At 28.7% G+C, this 16,004-nt stretch overlaps 1 protein-coding gene and 1 long non-coding RNA gene across 2 annotated transcripts; one reads left to right on the forward strand and one right to left on the reverse strand.

Annotated features, from left to right (window-relative positions):
- The first annotated feature begins 4,784 nt into the window (after window positions 1–4,784).
- Window positions 4,785–6,076, forward strand: LOC100797862 (homeodomain/HOMEOBOX transcription factor). The gene is made up of 2 exons (NM_001354861.1): window positions 4,785–5,305; window positions 5,593–6,076. Exons 1-2 carry the CDS (start codon window positions 4,952–4,954, stop codon window positions 5,953–5,955), a joined length of 717 nt encoding a protein of 238 aa, NP_001341790.1. The 5' UTR covers window positions 4,785–4,951; the 3' UTR covers window positions 5,956–6,076.
- Window positions 6,077–11,792: 5,716 nt separating this feature from the next.
- LOC102667444 (uncharacterized) lies at window positions 11,793–13,672 on the reverse strand. Its single transcript, XR_415059.3, has 3 exons — window positions 13,518–13,672; window positions 13,209–13,273; window positions 11,793–12,271 (listed from the first exon to the last, which is right to left on the reverse strand). It is a non-coding gene; the product is annotated as an uncharacterized lncRNA (long non-coding RNA).
- Window positions 13,673–16,004: the final 2,332 nt, after the last annotated feature.

The following is a 16,004-nucleotide window of genomic DNA, read 5'->3' on the forward strand; positions in this document are numbered from 1 at the left end:
AAAAAAAGACCTAAAAAATGTCCCAGACGGCAGTCAGCTTACGCTTAGAGGGAAGATGACAACCCTGGGCTGATAGATGACTGTGACTCAACCTAACCCTATCGTACTCATGCTCATTGTCAATTCTCTAGCCGAATGAAATAAGCTCATGCCTCAAGCCAGCTCTTCCAGTTCATGGCTTTGGCTCTCTTTATCCATTTTGCTGTGTATAATTATTTTTCTTATATTCATACCAAATATTTTTGGTGAAAATTAATGGTTAGTTTTTCTTGGAGATTGTAAACATAAAAACTCTTAACATCATTTATTTTATATCTAATCTCAATAATTAAACTCTAGACATCTTAATTAAAGAACACAAAATATTAACACCTGTGTTAACCGTTATTTGGTTTGATGTATGCATATATTTTAATAATTTTAGTATTAATGTGAAATAATTATTAATTTTCTTTATAATTAATCATTATTAAAAAATTAATTGATTATTTTTAATAAAATTTCTTTTTGCAATCATATTTTTTCATTCACGAGTTTAGAATTCAAAATCCTACAAAATCTAAGCTCAAATTGACTCTTACCACCATGTTAGTTTATAAAAAAAAAAATACTACATGTAGGTACTGAGTCAAGAATTTAAGATAAGGGAGAAAAATATAAAAAAAATCATGACTTGAAAAAGTATTTAAAATTTGACATGCATGACATTTGTAAAAATATTAATATATAATTAATATTTTCTTATGAGCAAAAAAAAGTATATAATTTGTGTTGAACATAAGAGATACTAATAAATAAATGCAACTAACACATAAGCATCTAAAGACAGCTATCAAAAGGAGAAAAAAGTAAAAAAAAAAAATCATTTAAGTGAAAATAAAATTTCATTTTAGTCAAAGCATGTTATTCTAATATTTCAAAATAGATACTTGAGTAACATATGAAAATTCTTAGAAAATACTTGGTTAAATGAATAAGATACGATAAATGCTTAGAAAAGTTAATTAAGTATAGATGTATTATTAATAAAAATAGAAACTATAAATCTAATAAAATATTATTAAAAGAAACCAATTTTTTATTTGTTAAAAGTTAGTTTTTCTATAACTTCATCATTTTATAAAAGTTATGAAGTTATTTTAAGTATTTTATTACTCCTTGTATTCTTATTTATAACACCCATTTAAAAAATAACATGTGAGATAAAAAAATACAGGATGAAAAATTTTAGAAGCATAATAAAAGAAAATCATACCACAAAGTAGGAAGAATAACAACAATGAAAAAAACTTGTAATCTTACAAAAGTCAAAAGAATATATAAGTTGAAAAAGTATATAAGAAATTAAATATAAGAATCAAATAAAAGAAAGTAAAAAATGAAGAGAATTTTAACTTTTAGATAAAATATTATTGATAAAAAATATTAAAGAGAACTAAAAGAAAAAAAAAGGAAGGGACCATAAAATAATTTTATACATGATACTATGAAAAGTTAAAAAATGTTGGGGTGTCATGGCCCCTGTAGGCCCCATTCCCTCAGCCTTTGAGTACAAGAGATTAAATAAATTAAATTTAATGGTTTCATTTTTATAAAAATGATTAAAATTAATTTTATTTAGATTTAATATTGTATGTGCTCCTGATCCACGTCAAAGAAATTTAAGATAACAAGTGAAACAATGTATAAATTACCAGAATATGTAGCTGAGAGATCAATCCAAAAACCCATAAATAAAAGTAACTTTAAATTTAAAGGATTAAAAAAATAACTCATATTCAAGAATTTAAAAATATATTTAAGTCAAAGAAATATAACACTTGAACCTAAAAATTTATTTCACATTAATATAGATTGAATTGTAATACATATTAACTTATCAAAAGAGAAAAATATAATAAAATATGTATCATACTAGTGTAATTTTTTTACATCATATTAATGAACGGGATGTTGTAGAAAAAAGTAATAAAATATTATTAGATTTTTTGTAAAAAAATTAAATTCTATTTTAAAATAAGAGAAAGCAATATAATTTAAGGTGTAAAAAAGGTTTGCATTAATATATTCCTTTTTACTATTAAAATTATATATAGTCCTGAGTTATTTAAATAAATTTAAGATTTAGTAATCCATTTAATATTTTTTCTTTTTATCAAGACATTGGTACGAAATATCTATCATTGGAAGCGGAGACTAATAATTGTCAAGAACTAAAGCAGTGACTAATAATTGTCGAGAACTATGAATGTATATAAGTTGAATATTTTTCTCTCAATATAATTTATTCCATATCTATGGGTCAGTTATTTATGTCAATTATTGTTTGTGTTATTCATTTAGTATTTGTAGTTAGCACAAATTTAAGTTTCTTTTTCCTATATAGAAAAGTTTAAATTTTAGTTTCCTACAACCATTTCAAAGTTAAATTTTGGTCCCTATTATTAACTAGAGCTGTTAAAATAGATTAAATCATATGGGTTGGATAAAAAGAGATGTGACCTAAATAGAAACAAGCCAATTGGTTTGACAGACAAAATCGGACTAAATTATAAGCCCAAATTCAATTGGACCTATTTATTTGGTCAGATATTTTTTTTTCTCCAAATAATCAAGTATCTTCCAAGGTCATGCAATAAGACACACACTTTAATTACTATGGTGTCAGCAACTTTGAGAATTTATTTTCTATCTTATCAAACCAATTTATGACAACTTTAATAGAATAAGATAGTGAGTATATCAAACCAGTAGTAAGAAGTTTTGATTAACAGGGTTATATACTTATATATATATATATATATATATATATATATATATATATATATATATATATATATATATATATATATATATATTAATATAAAACTTATTATTAAAATTGATAGACATATATCTTAATTATATTTATCTATTTTAATTTTCCCACAACTTTAAAACAAATGACCATGTATTTTTTAATTACAAAGCAACTAATCAGACCTTTTCCTTCAGGTGATTTTAAAAGTTTGAGCCTTTGTCTTATACTAATTTTGGCCGTTCATCAGGTAGCTAGTTAACTCTGTGGGCGTGTGGAATAATATATAAATTTATCGACATATTAGATATTTATTATTATTATTATTATATACAGTATGCAAAAATTAAATAAAAAGCATTATAAGAATAAAAATAGAATGTTTTTTTATTAAAAATATTTTAAAATATATATTTAATGTCCCATATCCTATACATCAGATAAAAAAAATCTCTTAGATGATTATATATAAGGCCAACACTGGTTGGTATGAATAGGAAAAATGTTGTTTCTCTTTTAAAGTAAGGTTCTGTATTTGAATTTTATAAACAGGAAAGCAAATATTAAGAAAGCTTTTCCCTCCTTAAATAAGTTTATCTGAGTTGAATTAATGAAGTTCCAAAAAATGAATTTTAAATACAAACAGTCTCAAATAAATGTTTGTCGCAGTAGACTAAAAACAATTAACAATTTCTTATATGTACAAACTTAAGAATAACTTTGCTGATAAAAAAAAAAAAACTCGAGCATTAGCTTTAATGTCATAACCACACAATGATCTTTTCTATGATGCCCCAAATTTCTTACTTAGATTTAGTTAACGTTTAGACACGCAATTTTAACTCATGTCTTTGGGAATTTTCATGTCAAATAATAAAAAGAGGCAAAGCTACTAATAACTAGACTCGGATCCATTTTTTCCAAAATGCATACCCAAACATGTTGTTAGTGGTATCAAATTGCTTCCTAAGTACAACTTTTAATTTATTGCCACCAAAAGTCCAAATGTTGTTTTATCAAACATGATCTTTTAAGTAAACTCTTTTAAGAGCTTTATAGTACAAAGTCATTTTTAAAACGAGTGTGTTTTTAAAGTAGGGAAGAGTGAATTCATCACTAATTTAACTTAAAGTGCTTTATAATTTTAATTTTCTAAAATTTAAAGATTAATACACATTCACCAATATCATAGTTTAAAATATTTATTTTTTCAATATTTTTTATTTACACACAAGATCAGAAACGCAGACATGATTACCTTGTTGCCTCTTGTTAAGGTGCTTTTAATTAAGTGAACGAAAAAGATCCACATGAATCATGCTAACTGCAGAGACTTCTCAGCAGCAATACAGAAAATTTGACTAAACGTCTAAACGAAGAAGATTTCTTAAAGTAATACTAATATTCTAAGATATACTACGTAGTAAAGAAAAATGGTGTCAATAATACTAAATTAATCATTAAGCTGCCGCAGCAATTATTAAACTAACATAAATTAAAATATAATGAAGAACGTGATTCATGTAACCGACAAAACTCTCTAGGACAAAACCTAGAAGTTAAAAGAACGATGACAGTGATAACGACCAAATGAATATCAAATGCAGCATTCTCACTCACATAAATCATTAAAATTGAGATTAAAAAAGATAAATAATGAAGATTGAAGAGTACGCTGCAATGTGATCACACAATTAATTATGATATATCATTATATTATTAAATTATAAATTGAACCACCAAGCAAAGCAAGCCACACAAGCCAAGCCAACAAAAATGGCTCAGAAGAATGAGAACCAAAAGTAGTGCACAAAGTTTATCTCAAAAGCTAGAGATAAAAATAAAGAAATACATATAAGCATAAACATCACTAAGATAGAAAAATAGGTAATATTCACAATGTACAGGTGGAAGAATATTGTATGTTGAGGTGTCAACAGGACCAATGAGTTTTGGATATAAAGCCATCAACTGGGGACTTCACTCTGACCACCATGATAGGAACTCCAATAAGCAAAAGCCAATTGATACGTGCATATCACAAAACTACTCTTAAACACACACACACCCCAAAAAAATCCTCTATCACCAAACTCACCTATTTCCTCAACTCAAGGCCCTATAGTCCCAGCAAGTGAGTGAGCGTCACACAACATGGAATATACTTATTCAGCAGGTGTAGAGGCAGAAACTCACACAAGTAGCAGCACCACCCCATCAAGATCAAAGAAGAGAAACAACAACACAAGAAGGTTCAGTGATGAACAAATCAAATCATTGGAGACCATGTTTGAATCAGAGTCAAGGCTTGAGCCTAGAAAGAAGTTGCAGCTGGCCAGAGAGCTTGGATTGCAGCCAAGGCAAGTTGCTATATGGTTTCAGAACAAGAGGGCTAGGTGGAAGTCAAAGCAACTTGAGAGAGACTATGGCATACTCCAATCCAATTACAACAGTTTGGCTTCCCGTTTTGAAGCTCTTAAGAAGGAAAATCAAACATTACTAATTCAGGTACTTTATACAATACAAATTAGTATATTCTTTAGAAATGAGTAGGGTAAATACAATTCCTTAAGTGTTGCTATTGTCTTTTTCAATCAGAATTGAAGTTTCGCTTTGATAATCCGCATAATAAAGATATGTATTGAAAGATTACCTGGATTAACGAAGTGAAACTTCAATTCTGATTAGAAAAAACAACACTAAAAACACAAGGAATTATATCTAAGTTTTGCCATAAATACAATTCTATCCATTTTACATTAAATGGTAATAACTTTGGTGTCTACTTTCAACAGCTGCAGAAGCTGAATCATCTAATGCAGAAGCCAATGGAGCCAGGTCAGAGATGCACACAAGTTGAAGCAGCAAACAGCATGGACAGTGAATCAGAAAATGGAGGCACCATGAAATGTGAAGCTGAGGGAAAGCCAAGCCCATCAATGGAAATATCAGAACATTTACTTGGTGTTCTGTCTGATGATGACACAAGCATAAAGGTGGAAGACTTTGGCCTAGAAGATGAACATGGCCTTCTGAATTTTGCTAAGCATGTTGATGGTTCCTTGACTTCACCAGAAGATTGGAATGCTTTTGAATCCAATGATCTATTAGGCCAATCAACCACTGATGATTACCAATGGTGGGACTTCTGGTCCTGAATGAAACAGAGCAACCAAAATTTTGTGGAGGAAATATTTATGCATATGAATGCTTCATGTTTGGTTCCACGTTGGCGACTTAGATTCGATAACTGGGTAGCAATTAGTTATAGCTTTCACGTTTATGAGCAAAATCCACGCGATTTTTTCATTAATAACGAGTTTCCAAACACGCACTAAATCAATACTAATTAAGAGAACATAATTAAGCACCACCTAAGACAACGCAGACTAAAAATATTTGTTATATGAAAAATGTGTATTATGCCTGGCTATTGGTTATCATCAATTCCATAAATTTATGTGGAAAACCAAACTGTTCAAACACTTTAAAAGGAAAAAAAAATATCTCAAATCTGAAAGAAGTGATTTTATTGATAACAAGTTCACAGAGGTACATTGCTACATCTTTATAATTAAAGATGTATGTTTGGTTTTCTTATGGCAATTGGAACATAAAAAGTTCAGACTAACAGGTATCCAACATGAAGGGCCAAAACGTGCCCCACCCCACATTATTATGTTGGTGACACAAACTATAAAATAAACATTTGAATTAATGAAAAGCAGCTACCACAAGCATGGTGTCCATTGCCTATGAAAATTGATGACCAAAATGGAGCCAAATGGCTATTCCAAAATTTAAATAATATTCAATACAAGACCTAGACTGTTGAAATGCATGAAAATATAAATTTCATTCGTCCTGTGAAATAGAAGCAAGTTGTTCAATGATTATATCAAACTAGGAAATCCTCTTTTACACTTTCAGAGCATAACCGTTCCAAGAAATAGAGTTAACAAAATCTCATCTTTTGATCAAACATGTATATGCAGTTGCAATATGACACTGCATAATATATTCATAAAAAATTATGTGTTTCGTAAAAAAAAATGTTTTCCCGTGTATATAGTTATAGGAGCAGATAAAAATAAAAAGGAAAAGAAACGTATTTGCATATCTCTTTTGCAGATAATAAATATATTCTCCATGATAGTCAATCCTATAAAAGTCAGTGTAAAACTAAATGATAAACTAGTTGAAAACTTATAAACTATTATAAGATAAGAGAAGCTAAAAAAATTAGAAGTTCATAAGCTACCTAATTTAAATGAAAGTGTTTAATAAGATTTACTGATAAACTAATTCATGATTACTTAAAACAACATATTTAATAAGTGATAATTAATTGGCAATTACCAAATTTAAAGGGTACATTATAATAAAACCCTAAAAAAAAGTACAAACATGAAATGAAAACAGTAAAAAGGTCATTCAATCTTGAATACCTTTTACAGTAAGAAAAAAAAAAAAAAGAGTTTGCATTTTGCACGTCTGAGTGTTATCGTGTTGATCAACGCTAAGGTGGTACCTTTCAGTGCCGTTTCAAGTTAGGAAATGGCTACTGCCAGTTTTTATGTCATTAGTTATGTCCAATCCTCTTCTCAAAATTTTGATGTCCAATCCACTTCAATATTAAAGGCGAGTTTGTTTCAACTTTAAAAATTTAATGTTATGTTTTTTTTTAAAAAAAATATTATAATGTACCCTTTATAAAGATTTTGTTTAAAAATTCAATTGTTATAAATTTTGTAAATATTTTTTTTTAATTTAATTTTATTCTTTAAAAAATGAACAAAAAGCCCTAAAATTTTATAAGCAAAAATTATATTTAGAAACAGGGTACAATGAGTACTTTAACCCAGATACAAGATCTTCACAAGAACATTTCAATGGAAAAGAAAGAAAAGAGATAGGTTACAGGATCAATGCATCAATCGGGAAAGGAACATTAGGCTTAAACCATAGTTATAATCTTACCTTTATTAAGTCTAAAACACGATTGAAATTAAAATAAAAATACTAAAACATAATTTTATTACGCATAATCCAAATAGGTCCCACTACATCATGCCAAAACAGATTACAAATAAAGCACAACTTTTTTTTTATGAAAACAAAATAAAATACAATGGTCAAAGATATCATTAACTATTAAGCAATACCTCATATCCTAGCCATACATAAAGCCCTAATTCTGTGACCTTTTTTTTTTTCTTGTTCCCGTGTACTAAAATATATATGAATCAGTTTAATGAAAGTCATGTCATGCTACATAACACAAACCAGATTAATAAATATATTTACAATTACACATGTTATGATTGGTACCCATTTCTTTTTAAAGAATAATAATAGGGTTGCCCAAAAATTCCAGTCCAACAAAATAAATTAATTGAATTAAATTGATGTTCAAATTTTGTTTTTCTACATAGTTAATTAACTTTTTTGTTTTTTAGCTTAATTACAAGGTTTTGGACCATATAAAGTAAACAATATTTTATATGCATTAATTTATATATATAATTCATAATATTTTAAAAAATCATCCTCCACATTCTGTTTTAAAACAAAACTTCATGTTGGTATTTTCAAATAAACCTAAATATGCATTTGCATTAAATATTTAAAATATTTTTTTATGGTTCATAATAATTCTATCTTAATTCGAACAAGATTTCCTAAAGTAAAAAATACATATGATCTAAATTTAAAAAAAATCTAATTTCTTATAATAATTTTAACTTTCATGCAACTAATTTATTAAACTAGCTATCAAGCACCTGTTTGATTTTATTGGATTGCTTATTCAAAATCCATTCAAAGTAATGCAATACGAACAAAAGAAGCTAAATTTTGGCACGTGGGGTACCGGGAGTTTTATGAATAGGTTAATCCAAAACTTTGTTTGACAAGAGATTATGGAGTGGATGGAGTTATTAACAATTCCTTTCGTTGGAAAACGTGCTTGGTGAGAAGATTGATTATTTGTTTATTGTAAGTCTCCTTCATTTTGGAAGAGAAGGAAGTATACTTTGTGAGGTATACAAAATAAATAAATAAATAAGGTAGGGTCTGAATATAATAAACAAAATACATCATGTGTAGAAATATAATAGATTAAAAAATAAAAACGCTATATATTCTGCCTATTTAGTAGGAATTGCACAACGCTAAATGATGAATAGTGACGTGGATCGATACCTTTCGTAAAATAAATATTAATCGTTTTAAAAAAAATATAAAATAAGCTTTTGATGAAAAATACCAATTGTGCAGATTTTATGAAAACGGTTTCATACTGATCAACATTTTCTATTAAAAAAAACTAAATAAATAGGAAAAGTTTAAAAACCTTTGCAATTGCAATAAGAGTATAAAACCAGTTTGCTTAAGTGATTGTCGGTACTCTAGAGAATGCACAACACACACTCACAATAATAACAACAATGCTACTTTTGTTCACTTTAATAACAACAATATTCTTTACTTTTTACATGTTATAGACATGAGAAAATGAAGTTTTTATTTGTTCTCTCCATGAAAAGCAGAATCGAATGAAATGCTATCGATCAAAAGGTTAATGAGAAAAATCTTGCATACTTCTTTTATAAAAATGTCAACATCGAAGAGAATAATCATTCTCTCTCTGTCACATGGTTGACTGTGTTTAACGGTTTGAAGTGTTCCACACCACGTAGATACGCTAGGCTCTATTAGATAGCTCCCTACAAAGTAGAGAGAATAAATAAATGTTGACATGAAGTTATAGTCTGATTCTTTTTGTTCTAGACAGAAAATTGTATATTGATCATGAACCCATGTAATATCTCTAAGATCTTTCATTTCTTGTTGTAGTTTATAATAATCACATTATGTTAACATCTTACTTTCTTATTTAGTTAATTTACTGGTTAAGGTATCTGAAGTTGAGTGTGATATCAATTAGCAAATGCTGAGAACTTGTGAAAAGTTGTTCTGTCATCTTCTTAAGCAGCACTTGTACCTGTAGAGAATGTTTACATTCCATGACATTGTTCTCTACTATATGTCTCAACATTTTCAGCAAGCATAGAAATATCCATCTATAGGTAGTGTTGGGATGCAAATAAATACCACAATGGCATTTTGGTATCCTATAGTACTTAGCATTTTGCAGGCCCACAAATGCACATAAAGAAAGAATGCTTAGGTTTCTTTATTTATAGTATTTAGTAGTTTAAGTAACTAAAGCTTTGCGAATGGTAGTTACCAAAAAATTGATGTTTTACTTCACTGACTTACACTGCAACCACTGTGTGGAAGATTTGCTAGTGGGGTGGTGATAGTGTTGGTCAAAAAGACATGGAAAGTAACATTAAACAATAAAGTATTTGATGGAAGGAGAGAGTGAATTATAAATTAAGGTATAATTCTTGCACAAGATAAACAACTCCGTGACAGGTAACCTAATTACCTTTCTGATTTATAAATAATCATGAAAATCTATTCTGAAATAAGTGATATAATCCCCTTGCCTCAACATTTGTGTTGATGTTTTTAGAAACATAAATTAAGGGTATGTTTGGACAAACTACTCCAAGAAACTTTTCTAAAGAAGAAAATTAAAAAAAATGAAATAAACTTCTTCATAAGCTAAAATTAGGTTATGCATAAGCTAATTTCTAGAAGTAATGACATGAATTTCTTGTCTCAAAATCCTTTTGCAGTGTCCTTGATGTATTTGGAAAGTGCAACATAAGCACAATTGTTCTATTGTTGAAAATCTGACTTCAAATTTTTGTCTAGCTTAACTTCCTAGTTTATATTGATTTCTATATGTAATTCTCTACTCATGAATGAAAAAAACTCAACGAATCATTATGTATAACTCTAGCGTCTTTATGTATTTGTTACTCAAAGATCTAAATTCTAATCCTGCATCTTCAAAACTGTTTGATTAGAAACTGGAGAGGTATTGTTCATGGCAGAGGACGATGCATAATTGGTACATGTATGCATTTTTGCTTATTCTAAATATATATATCTATATAGCAGTTAAAAAATTTATAATTTGGGAAGATAAAGTATAGGAAGGTGGCTTTGTGACAATAATTGGAATGTTGCACAGAAACAAGCATGTGTTTCAAATTGTTGATTTACCTAAGCTGTACGTGGCAAAACCTTCTCCCTTCTTACATATACAGACAATAAACTCATAATTGGGGCCTCTCGTATGACCAGGTGTATGACTACTAACGAGTCTAGTGTAAGTTGTATCACATGAAACAATGATGTCTAACAATTTCATGATTTCAACATAAAAATATATGTAATTCCATATAAAATTGTCGTTATCTTTTATTTATCTTTATTTTATTTTATTGTATATATGCTCATAAAAAATACACCTAAAAAGCTGGAGGCATCCCTTTACACTTGGAAATCCAATGAAAGGAAGATTAATATCAAGTTTGGATTAGATTCAATTTTTCCCATAGTTTCAAAATCGCGAATTGAAAGCCAAAACAACAAATAGTTGCTTCCACTTTTTCAATATTCACCTTGACTTTGGGTCCCAGAATCAATTCCAGTGGTTATCCAAACATGCTACAAGTGTTTTATAAGACATCCTCAATGAATATCTTAGTAAGCACTCAGTCTAAAGCTAAAGTATGCAAATTCTCTACAGCTTACTTGCACTTCACGAGCACAGCATGTTAAGAATCATCTAGTGATATAAATAAAAACTAATTTTTATTATCAAAGAGTCCAAATAAAAATAACATTAGAAAGAAACTACTAACATCTCTAAAGCTCAAATAAGCTTCCAAGTGATACTGTGATAGCATTCTGAATCTAGATCCTCTGAAGTAGAAAAGTGTGCAAACGAAAACTCTTGGTACAAAATCAATTGTTTAAATTTTTAAAAATACTGATCCATAGATCATGTAGATGTGAATATTCACTCCCGCTGTACTCAAATAATAACATACACTTCTTTGAGATATATTACTCAAGCTAATTTGCCAGGGCAATAATCAATTACAGTCAAGTAAAAGTCATGCCATACATAGCCTGTACTTATTTTGATGCATACACATTCACACACATATGGAATTATCTACCATAGAGTTCAAACCACTAATAAAGACACATCAATTGTTAGAAGCTAATTAAAACACATCAGCAAATGCTAGTATAAGATTAAGCAATGCACTTTATCATGCTGCTTTCCAAGAAGAAAGTGGAAGAGTATCAGAATCCTTCCATGTAGATAATTGACAAACCATCCCCATATATCTCACCCTTGACGGACAAAGCCCCAATGCTCTGATTAAAGTTCTCAACTTTGGTGATTCAAGGAATAATGCACATGTCTTTTCCTTAGTAATGAACCCAAGCCAATGCAAGATGAGATGGAGTACAACCCTTTTTTGCAGCCAGTTCATTAACCCTCTTGAATATAGTCTTATTCTACTCCAAATTTTCTGGCTGAAATATAGGCAGAGATTGCAACAGATTTAAACATATACACACAAGATTATACTTAGGTATCAATGATTCACATTTTAAAAGACAACAAGCCATTTAATGTTTTCATTCACTCCCTTTTCTTTCTCTTTCTTTGTTCTTTTTAAAGCAGTTACTTCTCAGGCAAATCATCTTCGTGGTTGAACACTTGCGTTTAATAGTCACTTTGTAGATGATAAAAAGTTATTTCTTTTAATGACTATTTAAAGCAGGTCGATTCTTTCTAATTGCTCCACGGCGTTTGTATTATACAAGAACCGTATAGAAATCAAAAAGTATTTCCAATTGTACTTATCACTAAAATCAATAAAGACTCATGACCTTAGTGTTAGTTAGGGTTGACTTTGACTTAAGTTTTTTTAAAATTCTTCCTGTAGTATGTGTGATCAACTTCCTTGCAGAATTCGCAACCAGCATAGTAATGTTGCAAAAAGCTAATCAGACGTTCTCTTTTGTTATTGTTGTTGTTGGGGAGGTGGTAATAAGAGGTTCTTCTTTGAGTTGTAAGAACATCTAAAATGCATGATTGCTTAAATGAGTTGTTTATCTAAAATTTGTGAGTATTACAATGTCACATAGATTTAAAAACTTTACACAAAAATTTGTTCCAATGCTAAAGTTGTTAGAGTGAACGCTTAACTTGAGCCACAATAAATTTTATAATTGAAAAATAATTCTTTAATTGGTAAGAATGAATTAAGCAATTGTGGCTTATATAAGCAACACACTGCCAAGTCATATGTTCCAATAGTAAAAACTTGTTAAGCAATATTGCTTAATTTTAAGCAATTTATGAAACATCTGCGTTGGAGATGCTCTGACACAATATTTCTTCATTTATTTATAGACTAGGGATGGAGAAAGGTGGAAAAAAAAACTAATAACAGAAGAACTAGACCTCAATATCAAGCTTGCCTGTTAAAATTTCAGCAATATCTTGACTCACTAGTCTCTACTGAGCATCTGCAAGTTGACATAATAGTTGGATGTTACACCACAAGATGTTATATGATTTCTCTTCAAACCAAAGGTGGAGGGAAATAAACAAACAAAAAGCTATAAACAGATGGGTAGGTTCAATCAATAAATATGGAATAAAATTGGAGTGGAATAAGAATAAACAAATAAAAATCTTGTTGATTACTTGCCTTCAGGAATTATAAGCAGATAGATAGCTTGATTTTAAGGAAAAATAAGGTTGACGCACCAGAAGAATGAGTGACCTTTCTTACTTCAGCAACACCAGTCACTGGCCAGAATCATTTGCTTCGGCACCGCCATTTTATCAAAATGGATAAAATTAAATTAGAGACAGGGGAGTCATCAGTCATTACCTACTCAACTTATTAAAAAAGGTTGCAATTAGAGACATCAATGTTAATAGTAATTGGTGGACGTAAGAGAGAAAACAAAAGAGACTAATTTCAGCCACATTTTTAGATTATTTAACTCTGTAGCTGATGCTCTAGTTAAAAATGAGATGAAGGGGAGTGTATTTAGTAAAAATTACAGCGTGTATGTAGCAAAAGCCCAACGAATATTGGATATATATCGACCAGAAGTAATGTTGGACTTGGATCTATAATTGTCTATTTGATTTGGACCAAAACAAGATAAAAGGTAAAGAAATCAATGTAATTATGTTTTTTGAGGAGAAGAAATCAATATGATTATTTCAAAAACAATTTTTTTACTGCAAGTTTCAAAAAGAAATTGTTAATAGAAACATTGAGATAATATTAATGCATAACTACAAAAGAAAACTTCTCTCTTGCAGACTTTTACAAGGACTAAAGAAGCATCAACTAGTTCCACAACAAATTTGAGAACAACCATGTGAATTTGAAATCTGTCTAGTTCGTCAAGTAATAAGTTAAAAAATCATGTGAATTTGTAGCGACACGGATTCATTGTAATGAATCATGTTTATATTAGAATAACTACTTTTCTTCACAAAAGACGGAGTATTTTTTACTCAAAAGAACGAATTTTGTACTAAATGTATAAATGAATTAGCTTAGCTTCATTCAAACCAATCAAAATTCAATCTATTGAGAGCTATATGTTCATATAGAAGGACCCTTTTTTTTGTGGCAACAGTTTGTGGAAAACTCAGCTTTCGAGAGGTTTAGTTGCGATAATATTAATTATTAATTAATAATATAATATCGAAGATTGATGTAAAAGAAACTAAAGTAGCTGTCTATTTCTACTTCAATGGGTGATTAAATATTTAATACATTCACCCTTTTCATAATAACTTTCACATTGCCTAAACAAAAAGTTAATTAATTACATTTTTTTAGTGATCGAATGATTGTTCATGTAATGGCCCAATTACCGTTTAATGGGCTTAGACTAACGTTTGACTTTCGGGAGTTACTTGGTGTACCTAATTTTTGCTGGGACACCCAGCACGTAAGGTGAAATGGCAAAAATGCCCTTCACCATATTAATATAAATAAAACTACAGTGTCCATACGGTCTTCTTCTTCCTTTTGTCCCTGTACCTATGGCTACTGCCACCACGCGCATCCTTCTTCTTCCTATTCCTACGGCCACCGCCACCGCGCGTGCATCCTTCTTCTTCTTGTTCCTACGATCACAACTGGCCCATTCATCTTCTTCTTCCTCTTCCTATGACCTTCTTCTTCCGCTTTTTGTTTGTCTTCCTCTTCTTTCGACACTTCTTCTTCTTGTCATCATTCATATTCATGATTGTTCCTGGCAGTTTTTCTTCTTCCTCCGCTTCCCACGCCTCTGTGATTCTTCTTCTTCGTCTCCATAAAAAAAAATGGCATTTTTCTGAAAAAACCCCATATGAATCAACAATTCGTATGAATCATACAGATTGATAATCCGTATGAACCATACAGATTGTTGATCCATATAGTTTTTTTTGTTGAATAATTTTTTTCCAATTTTTCTTCTTCTAAATTTGTTTTTTCTGGAAATTTTTAATTTGTCAATTATTATTTAAATTGTTTCATAGTGTAATTTTGTTTTGTAATGTTAGTGAAATTTTATAATTTTTTATGATATATATGTTAAGTATTGATTTTATTTACAAAAAATATATTAGTTATTACTAAGATTATATTAGATTGCTAAAATTAAGATTAGACTGGTGAAACAATTAATTTTCAATATTGTTATATTATATTTGTCTAACTTTTTAAAAAAATCGAAACAAATATTTAAAAGATATTGAATTTGTTACTTATCAAAATATTGAAATCATATTTAAAAATGATTTAAATTTTTTAGTTTCAATAAATATTTAAATGAAAATTTGTAATAATTAAAATTTGATATAAAAATATTAAAACATAATTTTTAATTGTATAATAATTCTGTTAGTTATAAAAATTATGAAACCAAAATTTAAAATTTAAAATATGATAAGATTTTTAGTTTAAGATAATGATTGAAATCAAATTTAAAAATATATTTGATTTAGTAGTTATAAAAAATATTGAAACCAAAATTTAAAGTTTAAAATATGATAAAATTGTTAGTTTAAGACAATGACAATAATTGAAATCAAATTTAAAAATATATTAAATTTGTTAGTTATAAGAAATATGGAAACAAAAATTTAAAATATGATAAGATTATTAGTTTAAGGTAATGATTGAAATTAAATTAAAAAATATATTTAATTTTGTAGTTATAAAAAATATTAAAACTAAAA

The sequence above is a fragment of the Glycine max genome, chromosome 7 (genome assembly GCF_000004515.6).
Source record: "Glycine max cultivar Williams 82 chromosome 7, Glycine_max_v4.0, whole genome shotgun sequence".
Lineage (NCBI taxonomy): Eukaryota > Viridiplantae > Streptophyta > Magnoliopsida > Fabales > Fabaceae > Glycine > Glycine max.